Raw genomic sequence first — 20,122 nt, 5'->3', positions numbered from 1 at the left:
ATCAACTCTCACAAATTTACAACGAGAGAATAAGCAAACAAATGTTTCTTGCATTTACTATTTCTTCTTCTCCAGTTGTTCCTTTCAATCATTTTTATTTCAATTTAATTTTAGTTTAATTTTCTTTGAATAAAACAAAAATATAGGATGAAATTTTTTTAGAAAAGCAAAAACTATTTTAATAGTTTTATATTTTTCTTAATATTTTTGAAAAGAACACGAAACACGGATTTATTTTCTATATTAAACACAACCTTATATAAAAATGAAACAAATGCTGTTTTAAATGAAATTTACTTTTACAAAATCTGTTAAAAAAGAAATTCTTTTGATTACCACTGACGTAATCTTAGTAAAAACTAATGAAATACAATATTTCATACACAAATTCAGATATTATTTCAAATTGCCTTTGTGTTAGAAAGTATTTCAGCGTTAAAAATATTTCGCATTAAAAAACGTTTCATTTTGGTAACTTTATTAGCATTTGAAATAAAATAAACAAATACATATACAAATACATAAAAACTGCACAAACTTAGGTAACATAAATATCTGAAAGAAAATAGATACATTTATATACAAATACAGAAAAATGTACAAATTTGTATCTAATTAATGCGATATTTTATTGTTCTGTTAAAGTATCATGAGAAATATAATTTTAAAAATCATAATTTTCCGCATTAAATAAAAATTGATGTCTGATAAATCGGAATGTTAATCCATACATTTTTATACAATGTTAAAATTATGGTATTTTTCTGTTATAAAACATACGATTTTTCTTATTTCATTCACATTATTTAGCTTCGTATTGATGTAATTTCTACAAATTATTACAATGACATAATCTTCCAATTGATTTTGTCTTGGAAAGTATTTTCTTTTATCAAATTGAATAAACCGATTATTTATGTAAGACAAAATGAATAAAACGAAATATAACTATATATATATATAGAACAAGTTTTCCCTGCAATATCAATAGTATGAACATTGTTTTCATGCTAATATGTAAGGCAGTACCTCAATTAATATCATATGATTTAATTTTAGTATGCATTTGCATATGTTGTGCCATAAGTTCTTTCCTTGTAATATGATTTTATTTTGTGTTTTTTCAACATATTTTGTTTGTGTAACAGAAGAGTAACATATTTCACATGGATATATTTCTCTCCATTATGATTTTGCATATGAATGACCTAAGTGTTTTTCCTTGTAAAAGAGGAAGATATTAACACTTAAATAACCAGATTTTTTTATTTATAAAATAGCCACATGCTCCACAAGAATATAGTTTCTCTCTTTTTATCATTTTGTTTAAGCCAAATGCCAAGAATTCATCGCTATTTTATACATTAAACTCAAGATATCTTTTAAAGATTCAAAGTATGTGTTCGCATATGTTTCAACATAGTCTGTTTAAGTGTAAAAGAAGAACTACATACTTCACAAGAATATGGTTTCTCTCCAGTGTGTGTTCGCATATGCTGTACTATGTGTTGTTTCTGTGTAAAAGAAGAGCCACATACTTCACAAGAATATGGTTTCTCTCCAGTATGTGTTCGCATATGTATTAACATAGTCTGTTTAATTCTAAAAGAAGAGCCACATACTTCACAAGAATATGGTTTCTCTCCAGTATGTGTTCGCATATGAATTGTCAAATTGCTTTTATTAGTAAAAGAAAAGTTACATATTTCACAAGAAAATGGTTTCTCTCCAGTATGTGTTCGCATATGAATTGTAAAATCTTTTTTATTAGTAAAAGAAGAGCCGCATATTTCACAAGCATATGGTTTCTCTCCAGTATGTATTCGCATATGTATCAACATATACTGTTTATGTCTAAAAGAAGCGCCACATACTTCACAAGAATATGGTTTCTCTCCAGTATGTGTCCGCATATGTTGCAACATATTTTGTTTCTGTGCAAAAGAAGAACCACATACTTCACAAGAATATGGTTTCTCTCCAGTATGTGTTCGCATATGAAGAACTAAACTGTGTTTTCTTGTAAAAGAAGAGCCACATACTTCACAAGAATATGGTTTCTCGCCCGTATGTGTTTGCATATGACCTATTAAACTATTTTTATTTATAAAAGAAAGGCCACATACTTCACAAGAATATGGTTTATCTCCAGTATGTGTTCGCGTATGAAGAACTAAACTGTGTTTTTTTGTAAAAGAAGTGCCACATACTTCACAAGAATACGGTTTCTTACCCGTATGTGTTCGCACATGAACTATTAAACCAGTTTTATTTATAAAAGAAACCCCACATACTTCACAAGAATATGGTCTTTCTCCAGTATGTATTCGCATATGAACAGCTAAATATTGTTTACTTTTAAAAGCAGATAAACATACTTCACAAGAATACGGTTTCTCTCCAGTATGTATGCGCATATTAATGGCCAAATATTGTTTACTTTTAAAAGAAGAGCTACATACTACACAAGAATAAGGTTTTTCTTTAGTATCTGTTTTTTTGCTTATTTTCATAGTTGATATATTTACGATTTTTTAGTTGAAAAAGTTTTGTTATTTTTTGTATTGTTTTATTTTAGTATGAACAGAATACGAACGTGTTCTGACCAAGTTTTATTGATTGAAAATTTCGTCGATCATTAGCAATTTATATTTTTTATGTTCACATGAAAATATGTACGCTTTTAAATGTAATTATTACCAATTGTGTGCAGAGACGATTAGGTCAATGAGTTCACATTTACAAACAGTGACTGTTTATCCATGTTTAAGATGATATTTAGACCTTATGTAAATAAGGTAATGTATATAGATATCGAAAACTTCAGTTAAATATAACTTTCTGTGTATTATAATTGATAAAAACGACCATTTTTACAATCCATAATCAGGGTAGCATAAATTTGCCCTATTAGCAGTATGATTCTTTTCAATGATTTGTATGCATTAAATAGTCCATTTATTAAAAGGCTCATGAATGTATTAATATTATGCAGCCAAAAGTATGTATGCCTTTGAGACAATTATTCATGTTTCATTTAATAAGCCTAAGAATAGGAGAAATACATAAACTGTTATTAGTAAAATGTTGTCAGAAGAAATACATATTCAGTTGTCAGGATTTTTTAAAATATATTTTCATAAAATTACATTTTATAAAAGAAAATCTCGTATAGTTCTAAATTTGATATGATTCGTCTTGTTTTCCAGTTTTAAATTTGTGCAGTTTGCCTGGTATTGATTGCTTGATATTCTGCAAAAGAAAAACAGATTTCATGAAATAATTTCTTTACAAAATACTAAGATGTTTATTCATATGCAGGTTTTCTTTTAAAATGGATAAACAAGAGACAGATGTTTGCACAGGACAGATTGATGAATATTGTATATTCAGTATTTTTTGCATTTAATTATATTTCAATGAAGACATGCGATAACACGTATATATATATATATATATATATATATACTCTCTTATGTGCAAGCTCACTATACAACTGAACAAATATTCAATGTTAATTGATGAATACTAAATGTAAAATAGAATCAGTGAATGGTTATGCATTTTCAAAAATGATAATTCCATGTTACATATTAATATAATATATATAGATTTTCTAAATTTGGTTAAATATAAGTCATTTTCTGTGTATTTTAATAGATACTTCCACCAAATACACCATTTTTCATTATTAAGTGTTACATAAGTTTTTATTATTCTGTTATTCACTGCATTTATGAAAGGGCTCATTACTCCTATGCACTTGCTATAATTATTTCAACTAGTACCATATTTTAAAAGCTTAAAATTAGGAGAAATACTTAAGCAGTAGTAAGACTTTTTTAAAAATATTTTCATAAAATTACATTTTATAAAAGAAAAACTCGTATAATTTTAAATATAATATGATTTTTCTTGTTTTCCAGTTTTAAACTTTGAGCAGTATTGCATGGTAATGATTGCTGGATAATCTGCAAAATTAAAAAAAAAAACAAGTTTCATGAAATAATTGAATTTTATACATGCTCTTTACAAAATACTAAGATGTTTATGCATATACACTGTTTCTTTCAAAATCGATAAACTAGAGATAAATGTCTGCACAACTAAATAATCATGCTCAATTTTTAAAGAATTTCCAAATTAATTTTTAATTAAAGTAAAAATATAATCAGGATATTTGTTGAATTACTTATCTATTTAGAAAATAAATTGTTTTTATAGATATCAAACTGAATATCTACAAAATCTTCCTTACTGATTTTCAAAATTTAAGAATTTAGTGGTTTTTAAATTTACAAAAGTTTTATAGTTAATAAAAATGAATGATTCTTTTGGAGAAGCAAAAACATAGCATTTATGATCTTTATTTTGCAACACATTTGACTGTAAATTGTAAAAAAAACGTCATTATTGATGATGACCTGCTTAATTAAAAGCTGTAATAAATTGTAAGAGACAAAGCCTATTATTGGTGAGGACTCGGTTTTTTAATTATGAAGGTATAAATGTAATTGGCATAGGGGCATTTGTGTCATGTATAATAGCTAGGCACTCATTATGAAATATAGAATGCATTCCTTCTATAAAACAACGGTAATTTAAAACTTATAATATAGTTGAGTAATGAGTACAGATATCCATCTGTTATCAAATAGATTAAGGTAGCTAAGTCGTGTGTTCGTTATGCTTAAGAAAATTGACGTATTGTCTCCATACATATGTTCATGAACTGCAAGTAGTAAAATGAGGAATAATGGGGTTTTGGATTTAAAAAAGTTATATTTACAAAATTTATTAATGCCACTCAGTGGAATGAAAAGGGGAACACTTGTAGTAATAAAGCACACGTTGGCTGTGTTATTGACTAATAGGGAATCATCCTTACTGTTGATGTGGAAAATGTGGATACTGATTTTAGCACCAAAAATAACAAATATTGTGATTCTAGATCTTTGAGCTGCCTACCTTAATGAGTCTGTCAAAGATAAATTTGGACTTATCATCTCATAATTTATCTTGGCATTAAGTATTACTTATCTTGAGTGCGATATGCTGTGAATCTGATTCTGCAAATTATGAGAACTATTCTGGACATAGTTTATAATAAGCCAAATCAAGAAAGTAATATAGTAATGCATCCACAACATATATGCATTTGTCACATATGAAACCAATATTTGTGAACGCTTGATACGCTTTCAGTTTACTGCTTCAATAAGTTTGGAGATTGGATGGTTTTCTATTCTTAAATAAAATACCCCAAACATTATTCCGAGAATGAAGGTACTTTTTTGAAACACTCAATATATATAATCCACTACTCTCCAAGTATCTACACAAACGACAATTACACTGAAGAACTCTAACAGTGTTAGCATTAAACAACATGAAATTCCAAAGTATTATTGAAAGATTGTGTATCTGACTGCATTTCCGGTATGCATACAAAACGTCGGGGTAGTCATTGTTGAATTATTCACAGATGAATCAATAACTAATTGTCGTTAACAAGGAAGGCACTGTAAGACATGCTGTATATTGTCACATGGCCAGTTTATTGTCACAGCCACTAACTAATGCATTTAAGCTGATCATAATTTAATTGTAAAATAATGGTTGTTTTTCTAATTTTCATTTTGTGGAAAACACTAGAGATTTCATAATTATAAAATAAACATTGAATGATTTAATGATTTTATATCATAAAAAATACACTAAAGATTTACATATTTTATGTCCTGTTAATGCAGCACTGTGCTTTGCAGAGGTTAAAACTATCTCAATAGGGCCACTTATTGTCAATTGTTTTCTACTGAGTTTTTATTCTATAGAATTACCTGTTATTAAATTAATATTTGAACCTTAAGCAGTATTTTTTCTTTAAAGGTGATGAAGCTTTGCCTGAGGATTTTATCAATAGATATAGTCAGTTAAAATTTTCTGGAATAAGTTTGTAGTAATAAATAAAAAAAAATTGCTTTAATACAATAAAAACCGTAAAGTATTCTGCTTTCTCATTGGCAAAAATGTATTAATAAAATGTTTATTTTTTACTTATATTTTAAACAGCAAAAAATAAACCTTACATTTGTGATGTTGCAACTGATCAGAACATTCATGAAAGTTGTAGTGTTCAAATAAATTGATGTTACAGCACAACTGACGTTACAAAAATCTACAAATCAAAAAATAAGATTAAAAAATTCCGTAAATTATTCCAAAAAAAAATCTGCTAAACATATCAAATCACTTTAGTTTGGTTCATCACAATAAGAAGACGTGAAGTATTATGATTTCTTGTTTAAAAATGTATTCATAAAATTATAAATTTTTTATATATTTTTAACACCAAAAAGTAAAACAATGAAAAATCATGAAGTTAAGAATTTAATACAAATAAAAAATCAAAAGATCAAAACAAAAAAAGATGAACAACTAATGGAATGTATTAGAAAAACTTATAATTTTATGCCCTATTTCTTTCTAGTCATCATTATGAGATTCCTGTTTAAGGTAACTTTTAATATCAAACTATTTTCACAATTTGCAGAAGTTTTTTTAACCAAAATTAATGTGTATTACTTGATTTTTGCTTTTTCTCCCAAGGAAAAAGTAAATTGTGTTGTAGTATGAATAGTAAAATAAAAATCCAGTTTACAAAAAATATTTTGACTGTTACAAAAGGGAAACTTGAAACTAACGGAAAATTTGTGATAGTAAATACTTGAAGGTTGTTGTATTGTCAAAAGACTTTAAGTCTGCAACTCTGATAAAACTGAGAATTAATTAAAATCTGTTTGGAGTGAAATGAAGAGGAACGATAACAGTGGTTTCCAAGGGGAATAAAAATCCTTAAGGTTAGCCGTGAACAGGAGAGAGAAATAAAATTACAATAGGAAAAGCAGATTAACTGTATTTTTCTAAATGAATGGATATCATTTGAATGGTATAGCTGTGTTCTTGACAAAAGCATAAAGTAATAATAGCAGAATAAATAAACAATGATGATTTGCTTTGTTGTTTTGCTGTCAATGTCAGTATTATAAACTTTTTTCCAAGGATTCAAAACAAGGGAAAAGATATGTTAACTTAGCATAGGCTTAAGTAGACAACAAAAATGAATCTACAAGATGCTTGGCTGGTTCAAGTTCGCCTTAGTTTTCTTGTCTAAAATCATTGGCAAAACAAGAGATGAACTTTTTCTGGTGGAAATTAAGAACAGTTTATAGCAAGATGGTTTGTTGTTATGACATTTCAAAAGAATTTAAAAGTAAGGAAGTGAAACAGCAGATTTCCTTAAAAGAACCATCATTTTCTTGGATCTATTCACAAGATAGTGATTTGCTGTTGACAAATTGCATTTGGAACAAATATATGAGACTGACAAAATTGATGTCGATGAACTTGGTCTTTTGCCTGGTGGAAAAACCGGAACTTGATAAGAAGTGAGACTTTTTTTACTGTCAACTTGAGGAATACTTTTGCAATGTTTAATTCTGTAAGACAGAGCAAGGTAGTAACACCTTTGTAAGAGAATCAGATGTTTTCAGTGATCTTTTTTATGGCAGAAAAGTAAAAGCCAAATCTAAGGAAGAGTAACAAAGAGACATTGAAGCAGCAATATAACATCTTACTGACAAGTTATTAAAAGATCGTTAGTAGAAAATGAGGAACAAAAATCTCATTCAATCGCTGCAGTATTTAAAGTTGTTCATCTTGTCATGTTTATGTTATTTAAAGGGAATGAAAAAGAAAAATGAAAATGGAGACATCATTTCAATTTGTTTGAATATTCAGAAGATATAATTCATTTTGGCAGAGATGATTAAATATTATTCATGCTGCGTATCTGACAGATGGAGTGCAATGCTGATTTGAATGCTTGTAAAAGATCGCTAAATTTTTCTCGTTTGATCAGAACATCTTTTCCACAACAGACTTTAATAATAAAACGCAAATATTCCCTATTAACACTTAAACGTGAAACTGGGGCTTTAGAAGTACAAAAACATTTTTAATATTAGTTTTGCAATGTTCCATATGAAAAATTTTGTTCTTTACGCTAATGTTAGAGTTTGATGAATACTTGTTAGAGTAAAGGCCAAGCTAAAAATTTTCTGGAATCAATGATTCTTTATAACATCTGTTTAAGTTGACAGCTTTGAAAATACTGAATGTGATTACATATTTTGTTGATATGTAAAAGATATGGATCTATTTGAACAACTAGACAATGCTATGGAATATGGATAGCTTGTGGAAGAAGACATTGTGTTATTGAATATCAGGCACGTAGCAAAAGAATCACAATAAATAAAAGGCAGTTAAAATTTGTTAATATTAAATACTTTTGAAAAACTGTAAATTTAGGCAAACTCATTCTACTGAAGTTATTCTAATAGTCATCTCTGAATGCATATACCATGCTGTGAACAAGGTAATGGAAGGAAGGGCAGTAGGCATTGATATATCTAAAGTCATGCCAGACTTCACAAAGTCTGACATGAAGGTTTTCTCATGAAAATTAAATCGTAACAATTTATATAATGATTATTCTTAGACAAAAGAGCATGAAATAAATGCAAGTGTGTCTCAGAGTCTGATACCTTGACCTTTATTATTCTTGATATTTATAAAGAATTTAATAAAATTGTGTGCGAGATGGGTATATTTTCTCATGGAACTCTAATGTTTATAGATAACAGAGGACTACTAATTTACATATTTTCACACAATGTAAAACCTTAGAGAATTACTTTCAGTCTGTAATGGAATATCAACAGGCAACATGAATTGAAAAAAGTACATTGCTGCAAAGGTGGGCTCCAACTACTGTGCTAGAAATCTACTCACACTTGTAAGAATCCTATATCTCTATAGAGACACGATTGGCCAATGCATGGAGTTTTGTTATCACATCTGGTTTGGTGCATTTACCACTCGTCTTTTCCATATAGAAAGAATCTTAAAATGAACATCAAATAAGTTGCATACATGAAATTGTGTTCATGGAATACACATTAGGGTTCAAGCACAGATGGAGAGTGGCGGAAATTATTGATAGGGATTTCAATTAGAGGAGTGTTTTTTCGGAAAAGTGTGACAGGGGGGGCATAGATTGAAGCTCAGACGAGCACTTGCCAAAAATAATGATAAAGCAGAGACAGTTACAGCATGTGAGAAAGAGCTCGCAGGGAAGAGAAAAGGGCGTCCTCCACTAGACTACAAAGTCTATTTTGAATTCTGTCAAGACAATATGAGGTGCTTCTAGCAGCTTCTGCCCAGAGGTGGCAACAGTACTCCATCTTTGGATGTACTTGGCTCTTAAACAGGTACAGAATTGAGTTTTCTACTGAAGTGGTAGAATGATGCCACCATTTCTCCAACAACATTTCAGATCAGGAATAAAGGTCAGACCCAGAAGCTTGGAAAAGAAAGAAAAAAGAGAATTGAGCTCAGGGCAAAACACTGAGTTATTTTTTTTTTTTTGGGGGGGGGGTACATAAAACATTAAGATAAAATGTTTATTCTGTGATTGTAAATAAATGCAGAAAATTTCATTAAAATTCCGTGGAATTTTTGTGATTTTAAGTTATTTTTATACTTTGTTTTGCAGGTACTTACAAATAATCATTGCGGATGGACACCTGTAATTTTTGCAGGAGAACAAGTTAACAATAAAAGCAACATGGTAGCAGTGGCATTCTTCCCGAATTGCTGCTACGTTGACTTTCTAAAAATTTACTCATCAACGCATGCACCTCGGACTCAATTTATTCAGCACTTCCTGTTGAGTTTTTTTTCGTCATTATCAGTATTGTAACCCACTTTTTTCCACCAAATTTTCATTCAAAAAATATATATTTCCTATAAATATTGAAATTTCCTAAACATGTGAAATAATTTTTTGTTATGTTTTTAGGAGTGTTTAGTAAGGTTTTATTTAAGCTGAATCATACACAAAACTGTTTTCTTTTTTGTTAGAGTATGTAATATTATGTTAGGTAATTGCAACGTTTCCAAAATAAAATTTGGTGCTTCTACACTTTATTGCCGAAATTGGAGCCGCCATTTTATTTCACGCACCTATTGTCCAAATTTAAAGAAGAAATCATTATCTCAAACTATGGCGGAAGCATGCAATAAATAACAAAAAAATTAAACTTCCGGAACGAACTATGAAAAAAAGTAAAGAAAGAAAGTGAAAGAGAACATATATCCGTAATTGTTTGATTGGAAATGTTTCGATTTAATTAATGAGAACGGGAAAGTTCTTCATGGAACATTTTTTTAAATTAAAAACAGAAAATGAAATGACATATTCATAATAGTTTAAACTGGGCAAGCGCCATTTGAAAACCAAATCAAAACCAAAACATTTATTGCATAAAAATTTATCAAAATATGATTGGAAAAAACATTTATTGAAAAGTTTGCGTAAGAAAATATAATTTTAATGAAACAATTTTGTAAGAAAAGCAACATTGGATTTTTATAAAATAGTTTTTTTGTTCGTTTATTTTTTGTTTGTGTTTTTTTGTTTTATTTTCGTTTGTTTTTTTTCGAACAAATAAATAATTTTATACATTTTTTTGAATTAAAGCAACTTTGAAGGCTCAACAACAAATTAATTTAAATGATTGTTTTTTTTTTCTTTTTTAACGGGGAAGTGGGTTGTTTTTTTATTTTTAACTGGGAATAAAAATATAATCAATATATAATTGTAAAAACATTTATTAAAAAGTTTGCATAAGAAAATATAAGTTTATTAAAACAATTTTGTAATGAAAGCAACATTGGATTTTTATAAAATAGTTTGTTTTTTTTTAATTCTTTCCGGGAGCAATACGTTTCCGGAAGTAATAAATGTTATTTTAGGTAAGTTTTTTCTTTCCCTTTCTGGAAGCAATCCTTCACCAGTTTAATTTTTTTGTTATTTAATTACTGCTTCGGCCATAGTTTATAATATAATGATTTCTTCCCTGGATTTGGACAACAGGTGCATGAAATAAAATGGCGTCTCCAATTTCGGCAATAAAGTTGGAAGCACCTAAATTTTTTTTAAAGGCATTGTAGTAAAACAAAGGGAATTATAATGTACCTAATAAAAAAGAGATTTAAAAGCAATTAAATTCATAAATACTGCCTTTTTGTTTGGCAATCTGTTTTTAACAAAGAAACGATTATAAGATGAGTTAAGTTAAACGAGTCGATGGAAGTCAACATTTTAAGATGGCGACCGGAAAAGCAATTTCGCAGAAAATTGCAAAAATTATTTTAATTTTTTTGTTGTTTTTGTGATTTCAATATTTAATTTGATTTAATTTGGTTGTTGTATGTTTTAATTTGATTTAATTTGGTTGTTTTATGTTAAACTACAAAACATTCTTTCATTGTTAAAAATTATTGGGGAGCACACATTACTCGAGGCATTGCCACGGCATAGGAAATTGACGATGATAGTCAATTATGAATTTAGGAAAACTAGTCCCTGGAAAGCTGTTGCCCCCCCTAAAAACATCCTTTTTTGCTAGGTAGGAAAACTGGTCCCTTATTGAATAAATATCAATCGGAAACACATTTTATGACTGTTCTTGAATGAGATATTGTTTGTAAAAGAGACTATACCCTCCATAATATTTTTTTTAAATATTTTTACTTGTTTACTGTTGTTTTTTAAAAAAATAAATCTATTTTCTAATTGAGTTGATTTACTAGTGGTCAGTAGAAGAGCCGCAAGTCAATGCAGCAAAACGAACAGGAGTTTGTAGGTGAAGTATCATTGACTGGTACAGTTTCTTGCATGAAATTTACAGCATGTACCTAATTGACAATCGTGTCAAAATGGGGGTGGGGGTCCTAGGCGAACAATTGAAATTGATGAGAGTAAGTTTATGTTCAACCAGAATCACGCATTATAACTGATAGCTGGCGATCATATAATGCCCTACTTAATCACTTTGTGGTCGATCACAAGTACAATTTTGTGGACCTGAATGATCCGAAAGTACACACAAATTCAGTTGAAAGATCGTGGAGTCTAATATGTAAGGTGAACCTAAGAGCTATGAGAGGCACTAGCTCAGAAAATTTCCACAGCCACCTACAGGAATTTCTGTGGCATCGCTGATTTAAAAATAACTGTTTTGGCAATATCATCTACTGGATCCGTAATTATGTTGTTTGAATTTAGCCGTTTTTAACATATGTGAAATATTCACATTTTTAACATATGTGAAATATTCACATTTTTAACATATGTGAAATATTCACATTTTTAACATATGTTAAAAAAGAAAAAAGTGACAAATTCACAGTTTTTTTTATGTCTGTAAATAAATATTTTTAAAATATTTAAATAGTTTGAAAACATATATAACATTTGAAAAGGTATGCGAGTAAAAATTTTTAAAATTGATAAAAAGATATGTGATTAAAAAATAAAATAATAATTGATAAAAACAGATCGTAATAGATTACATAAGGTTAAATAAAAAAATCTTATGGTAAATTTTTAGTTTACCGACCCCTCGGCATTTACCTTTAATTTGTCGACTTGAATAGGTTTTCGGATACGCTGAGAACGAATATCACATTTATTTTTGTGCAAACACGCACTTATCCATATTTGAAGACATTCAGTATCCAACGTAATCGCTATTGTTTTTGCTGGCGGCCATCTTGTTTTCCATTAATAAAAAAACTCCAAAAGAAGCTAAATATGCCACATGTAACTGGAATTCCCCCTCCCCACCACTGGCATTGGCGGAAAAAATGTTTATTGGAAGGCGGAAGGGGTAATTCCAAGAAATCATGAGCTAAAGGAAAGAACATAAAGACAAAACCACAAATTAAAAACAGTATTTAGAGTAATATTTATTAAAATAAATTAAAAGGTAAATATTACCTTTTGCTACAACAGAACACCAACCACTAATTGATTGTTGCTTAGGGATATTCGATGTTGCTGGCCACAAATCTGATAATCAAATCCGTCGCAAATTTATGGTTTGCATGGTATTAACCCCTTTTAATTGATCTAAAAAAAAAAAATTAATAAAATAAAAAGTTTTCACGAGCGGCCACAATACACCCGTCCCCGCCCCTCCATGGAAAAACGGTTAATTAAACTGCATAAGCGCTTGGTAAACGACACAAGTTTTACAATTGACTAACCCCCCCCCCCAAAAAAAAAGAATGAAAAACATAAAATATGCTTTTGTAAAACGCTCGTGAAAACTTACTGACAACAATATTTTTACTCTTGTGAAAACTTTATTTTATGAAAAATATTTCTTGTCATTTAAAATGTCCGCCATGTATTCATGCACCTTGTGAAACGTCAAATGACTATGCGCGTGCGCGCATTTTAGTAAGAAAGTGAAAAAATTAATGTAATTAAGAAGCTGAAAAAAGATTGTCCGTTTCGTTATCGAGAAGCGGAAAAATATCCGGAAGAGGGGGGGAGTCGTTTCAGCATTGAAGCCGAAAAATGTTTTAGGGGTCATGTTTTAACTCCGTTTGGCTCTTTTTAGCGTTTTTCTTAAATGGGAAACAAGATGGCCGCCAGCAAAAACAATAGTGGATACAGAATGCTTCAAATATGGATAACTGCGTGTTTGCGCAAAAAATAAATGCGATATTCCTTCTCAACGTACCCGAAAAATGGTAAAAGTCGACAAATTAAAGGTGAATGCCGAGGGGTCGGTAAACTAAAAAAATACCAAACTAACCATATTTGAAAAAAAAAAACAAAAAAAAACTCCTCGCATATCTTGGTACTTGTACAGTTTAATCAAGAAATTTAAAAATGAAAATATCGAGAAAAAAACCCAATTATATTGTACATTTCCGTTTTGGACAGAAGATCTCTGAAAAAACATTTCACCTTTTTTTTTTCTCAGCGGAAAGGTACTAGTGCAGAGAGTGATCGGGACGTAAATAATAACGTTATTATTTAAAAATTCATTCTTAACTATTCTATACTTCAACTTTACAATTGAATAAAAAAAAGCATATCATAAAACTTTAATTAAACTTGGAAATACGATTTTAAAAATAGCGCGGATCCACTCGCTGCACTAGCACCTAAATAAAGTTATTCTCTTAAAAAATATAATTAAAAATGAATTTAATCTCTTTGAAGATTTTCCGCGAATTTGGTTGATTCTAGCGACACTTTTCCCTCTGTATTGAAAGTTTATTTATTTTCAAATAAGTGAATACCAGATATCAAGGCACTGCCAAAATTCACTACAGAATTACCCACACCCTCTATTTGTAAAAAGATGTAACTTAGATTAATATTATCAATATAACTCTTATACCATTTAAAAAACGAAGGGCAAAATAAACCAGTAATAATTAAAGATCTTTTTCATCGTACGAAAATAATGAAATTGCGAGACGAAAACCTTGTTTACATAATTGACGTTCCCATGTAGTAAGGATTCCGAACGTGAAAACATACCCGTGTTTAATAAAGCTAGCAAAAATCAATTAATGGTCACATTTTTGCGAAATTTTCGATACTTATCTATTTTAGAATGAAATTACATATAAAATGCAGGGTTATGGTGAATAATTTTTAATTTTTTTGGACATATCACGGGGAGATAACTCAACTTAAAGCACCGACACTCCCTCCCCATCTTTCATCCTAGCTTTTCTTTTTAAAAATCGAACCTTTTGCTCGGTATCATAACAAATTGTTTTTTCGTTGTAAAAAAATAAAAAAATAAAATAAAAACTACTTGATGAAATAAGGTAATTTTGTTTTTTGAGAACTTAATTCCACAACGAATACGTACAACATAACCTTTACCCATATCTTTTGAAATAATTATGTTTAATTAAGTTTTAAAAAAAAAAACATAATGTGGGGAAAAATATTATGTGGGTAAAGGTGATTGCCAAGTGATTGCGTAAGCTTCGAGGGGTTGCAAAGTATGCCCTATGCGACCCCACCCCTACTGGGGGTCAAGTAACAAAGTAAGGTAACACGGAGAGCAACGAGTAACAAAGGTTGTGCCACCCGTTCGCCAATACTTCATAAACACAACTGACCACTAGTCAGAGATACGTTTCTTTTATAACAAAAGATTCGTGCCTTCCACCCCATCTTTCCAAGCTTATAACTCCTCGAAAAATGCAATTCAAGCCCTAATTTCTTTTTTCAATTAAAGGAGCAAGGACCAAGATTTCATAAAAAAAAAACAAAAAAAAAACGTGTTTTTTTTTTAAAAAGGTTTTAAACTTCGGACTTTACAGGTAAAATTCTATAAGAACACTATGTTTTTTTTGTTTTAAATTTAAATATATTATGTATTGACCTTTTCTCTTCAATTTGTGAGTAAATAATTATGTACTCATCGGGTTCTAAATTAATTATTATTAGACATTTACAAAATGGGAGGCGTGAATTATTCGACCCCCTGTCTTTCCAAGCTTATAACTCCTCGAAAAATGTAATTCAAGCCCTAATTTTTTTTTTTCAATTAAAGGAGCAATGACCAAGGTTCCATTAAAAAAAAAAAAGAAAGAAAAAACAAATAACGTGGTTTAATAAAAACGGTTTTAAACTTCAAACTTTACAGGTAAAATTCTAAAAGAACACTATGTTTTTTTTTTTTTAAATTTGAATATATTATGTATTGACCTTTTCTCTTCAATTTGTGAGTAAATAATTATGTACTCATCGGGTTACTAAATTAAGTATTTACTTTTTAATAGACACTTAAAAATTGGTATGGGGGGGTTCGTGAATTTAAAAAAAAAAACGTTTGTCTAAAATATTATATTCGATTTATTGGAAAGAACATAAAATTTCACATTGACCCTGAAAATATCGTAAAAATAGAATCAATAGAAAAATTTTGATAGATTTTTAAAATTTAAAAATTGAAAAATATTGAGTTTAAAAATTGAAAAATATTGAGTTCGGAAAATTCATTACTGTTTAAAAAAAAAAATATTTCTATTACTTTTAAAACAATTGTAATAGTTTATTTTGGAAGTATAATCCATAAAGAAAATAAATAACCCACTTTTAACAGAGAAATTCCGAGATTTTTATATTGTATTCGCAGTTTCGTGTTAGGGGTGTCAAAAATTCCTACAAAAATTCTGATACTGCTAGCCTCCCACTACTTCTCCAAATCTATATAAGACTCGTCATCTTAAACACTCAGATTGGAATTCTGCCCCCCGAGGCCGGTGCCACCTTGTAAGCAATACTATTTTTTATTTTCTCACAATAAAATAGAATTGAAAATCGTATCGATTCTGTGCTTCCATAGTTACATTGAGAGACGCATGTGCCAACTTTCAGTGTGTTTAAAACTTTCTGTCTCCTTTTATTCACCATAACTCTGCATTTTATATGTAATTTTATTCTAAAATAGATAAGTATCGAAAATTTCGCAAAAATGTGATCATTAATTGTTTTTTGCTAGATTTATTAAACACGGGTCGGAATCCTTACTACATGGGAACGTCAATTATGTAAACAAGGTTTTCGTCTCGCAATTTCATTATTTTCGTACGATGAAAAACATCTTTAATTATTACTGGTTTATTTTGCCCTTCGTTTTTTAAATGGTATAAGAGTTATATTGATAATATTAATCTAAGTTACATCTTTTTACACATAGAGGGTGTGGGTAATTCTGTAGTGAATTTTGGCAGTGCCTTGATATCTGGTATTCACTTATTTGAAAATAAATAAACTTTCAATACAGAGGGAAAAGTGTCGCTAGAATCAACCAAATTCGCGGAAAATCTTCAAAGAGATTAAATTCATTTTTAATTATATTTTTTAAGAGAATAACTTTATTTAGGTGCTAGTGCAGAGAGTGGATCCGCGCTATTTTTAAAATCGTATTTCCAAGTTTAATTAAAGTTTTATGATATGCTTTTTTTTATTCAATTGTAAGGTTGAAGTATAGAATAGGTAAAAAACACCCTCCCATCCCCATGTTAAGAATGAATTTTTAAATAATAACGTTATTATTTACGTCCCGATCACTCTCTGACTCTCTGCACTAGTACCTTTAATCCCGATTACCCACATTCCCCTTCCAAAAATTGCTTTCCACTTCAATGTGATATTTTTTGAAAATTAATAAAAACATATTTACAAAAGGTTGAAATAATTCAAGTAATATTATACTTACATTTATTGAATCCTCTTTTTCTTGACTTGTTTGATGGAAAACATTCGTTGATGTTTTAAGGGTTGCGTATGTTTTTTATTCGCTTTAAAGGGCAGAATTAAGTGAATCTCGTCAAGGTCGAATAACGCATTACTTCATGTCAAAACTGAGGTTTTCTACTGGGTTTCTCCTCTCCCTAACAAGTTTGTTATTAAACGCAATTGTTACATTTTATTTTTACTTATTCTGTTGATTATTATTGATATTGTTATCGTTGTTAAATTTAAATCTATAAATCTAGCCTTGTGACCTCATGAGTTTAGATGCTGAGTAGGAAGACAAAGGGTTTGTCAGATTGAAGTCGGCGCATGCGTCATCAACCCAAACGATCATTTCTTCAACGTCACTATGCCCCACCTCTCTCTCTCTCTCTTTTTCTCTCTTCGCCTCTTCTCATCATTTCCTTCCCTCATTTATAAGTTTTTGTTATTGTTGTTAATAACGACAACGATGACAACAACAAGCATAATAATAAAAAAAAATAAATAAATACGCGAAAATAGATTGAAAGTAAACTGATTCCCGGATCACATCTGATACGTACATATATATTTTGGTAATTTTTTATATTAAGGCCCGTCTCACGTATTTTTTATTTATTTATTTTTTTTTTGTAGATATCGGTGTGAAAACAAATCTGCAAACCGTTTCCGTCGCAAAAAGAAAAAATAAAATAGTTTCCATGATATGAAGAAATTACTTTTTCGAAAAGTGGGTGATCGCTTTTTCATGTAAATTTAACTTAAAATGCTCACCCAGTTTTTGGCCACCTGAGAGAGGGGGCATTTTTTAGTGCTTATTGGCTAAAAGGTTTTTTCGATTTCTTTGTCTGTTTTCATCTTTCGATAAAGAAAAAAGGGGGTTTGTATTACTGTACACATAGATTCGAAAAAGTTGTCAAAAAACAAATATAGAACAAATAAATGTTATCAAAGGCAAGATAAGTTACTTTTCTACCTAACTGGATATAATTCACGTGTTTTTATTCAGTGTAACATGTTTATTCAGCTCGAAAAACATGCAATGTTTACCGATGTATTGGAAAATTCAAAATGGCAGCCGACTGTCTCTCGGAGAGGGTACGTTTGGGAAAAGGTATTATAAATAATAAACTAGACAAAATACTGTTAGAAAACAACCGAATACATGTCAACTTATGTCACGGTAACATATATTGAGCGAATTTCTAACAGTATGTTGTCTAGTTTATTATTTATAATACCTTTTCCCAAACGTACCCTCTCCGAGAGACAGTCGGCTGCCATTTTGAATTTTCCAATACATCGGTAAACATTGCATGTTTTTCGAGCTGAATAAACATGTTACACTGAATAAAAACATGTGAATTATATCCAGTTAGGTAGAAAAGTAACTTATCTTGCCTTTGATAACATTTATTTGTTCTATATTTGTTTTTGACAACTTTTTCGAATCTATGTGTACAGTAATACAAACCCAAAAAAGGTAATCTCCAAAAATACCGTTAGGGCTTACAACATGGCCGCCAGAAGAGTCACGTGATCCGGTTGATCCAAAACATGAATCGTGCAAATGGAAAACGCAGCCTTGAAGGCAAACTTTGACAAACAATCACAATTTGTTTGTATTTAATTTTTTGTTGATATAATGTTGTTATAAAAATAGGCAAACTTTGAGAAACAATCTTAGGTTGTTTTTAGTTAAAACAGTGTTTATAAAAAGTATTTTATTCAGAACAAACAAGTGGTCGACTAGGTATATCAGAATTTTAGGCGGAATTTTTGACACCCCCAACAAAAAACTGCGAATAAAATATATAAAACTCGTAATTTCTGTTTTTAAAGTGGGTTGTCAATTTTCTTTATGAAATATACTTCCAAAATAAACTATTACAGTCGTTTAAAACATAATAGAAGTATTATTTTTTTATTTTTTAAAAACAATGTTTACAAAATGTTTTTTTTACATTATATTTTTATAACATTACATCTTTAAAAAAATGAACACCTTGTTTTAAATACCATTTTTATGAAAAACTCTGAATAAAATATTTTTTATAAACACTGTTTTAAAAAACAAACAAACTGTGATTGTTTCTCAACAAAAAATTAAATGACCGTTCTAAATAAATTATTTATTATTATGATATTGAAAAACTGTTTTTGTACTTAATTATTATGCTTGTTTGTCAAAGTTTGCTTTGAATTTGCGTTTTCCGGTTTCGTAATACGGCGATTCATGTTTTGGATCAACCGGATCACGTGACTCTTCTGGCGGCCATGTTGTAAGCCCTAACGGTATTTTTGGAGATTACGAGAAAAAATATGTACCCCTCTGTTTATACACTTATTATCTTTTTATTCTGGTTCTTTTCCCATTTTTTTTCTTTCCACTTTTTTTGAATGGCTTCTAACTTTATCTATAAAAAAGGAAAAAAAAAAAAAATTGGGTGAATTTTCCAATGTTTAATAATGGTAGTTAAATAAAACATATTTTTTTTTTATCTTTAATACATATTAGTTTTTTTACATATAAATAAATTTAATTAAACTACAGGCATCCAAGAGTTTAGGAACGAATTAATACAAACGTTAACAATTTTATTAACAATAACAAAATGTCGACTCCGAATATTCGAAAAAGGCTATCTGTACAAGAAAAGCAGCTTATTTGTGACCATTATGATGAAAAAAAGTCCATGGGGGAGATTGCTAAAATATTGAAAAGGTCTAAAAGCGTTGTTTTTCGGATTATTGAAAATAGAAAAAAAAGTTTACCATTGACTGAAAAGAAAAAATCGGGCCGACCCCGAATAACAACTAAAAGGGAGGATAGAAAAATCACCCGATCATCTCGTTCTGATCGCTTTAAAACTGCGGCTTCGATATCCCGGGATTTTACATCCGAAACTGGACACAAGATTTCCC

General features: G+C 29.5%; 1 protein-coding gene across 2 annotated transcripts; it reads right to left on the bottom strand.

The window, feature by feature from the left end:
• Positions 1–473: 473 nt before the first annotated feature.
• On the bottom strand, positions 474–18,159 carry LOC145269379 (uncharacterized). 2 transcript variants are annotated; one of them, XM_080125063.1, is made up of 3 exons: positions 17,178–18,159; positions 6,090–6,178; positions 474–3,252 (listed from the first exon to the last, which is right to left on the bottom strand). In XM_080125063.1, the coding sequence occupies exon 3, from the start codon at positions 2,511–2,513 to the stop codon at positions 1,383–1,385; it is 1,131 nt and encodes a 376-aa protein (XP_079981189.1). In that variant the 5' UTR covers positions 2,514–3,252; positions 6,090–6,178; positions 17,178–18,159; the 3' UTR covers positions 474–1,382. The 2 variants fall into 2 exon arrangements, with proteins under 2 accessions (XP_079981189.1, XP_079981191.1); XM_080125065.1 differs by lacking the exon at positions 6,090–6,178.
• Between the last annotated feature and the right edge of the window lie 1,963 nt (positions 18,160–20,122).

Source organism: Euprymna scolopes, chromosome 45, assembly GCF_053919585.1.
Source record: "Euprymna scolopes isolate OS-2025 chromosome 45, ASM5391958v1, whole genome shotgun sequence".
Lineage (NCBI taxonomy): Eukaryota > Metazoa > Mollusca > Cephalopoda > Sepiida > Sepiolidae > Euprymna > Euprymna scolopes.
Note: the sequence above shows the minus strand (reverse complement) of the source record. Positions and strands in the feature narration are given on the sequence as shown.

Bases quoted from the DNA above. Each gene is read 5' to 3' on its own strand.
- LOC145269379 (XM_080125063.1), bottom strand. From the start codon at position 2,513: ATGAAAATAAGCAAAAAAACAGATACTAAAGAAAAACCTTATTCTTGT.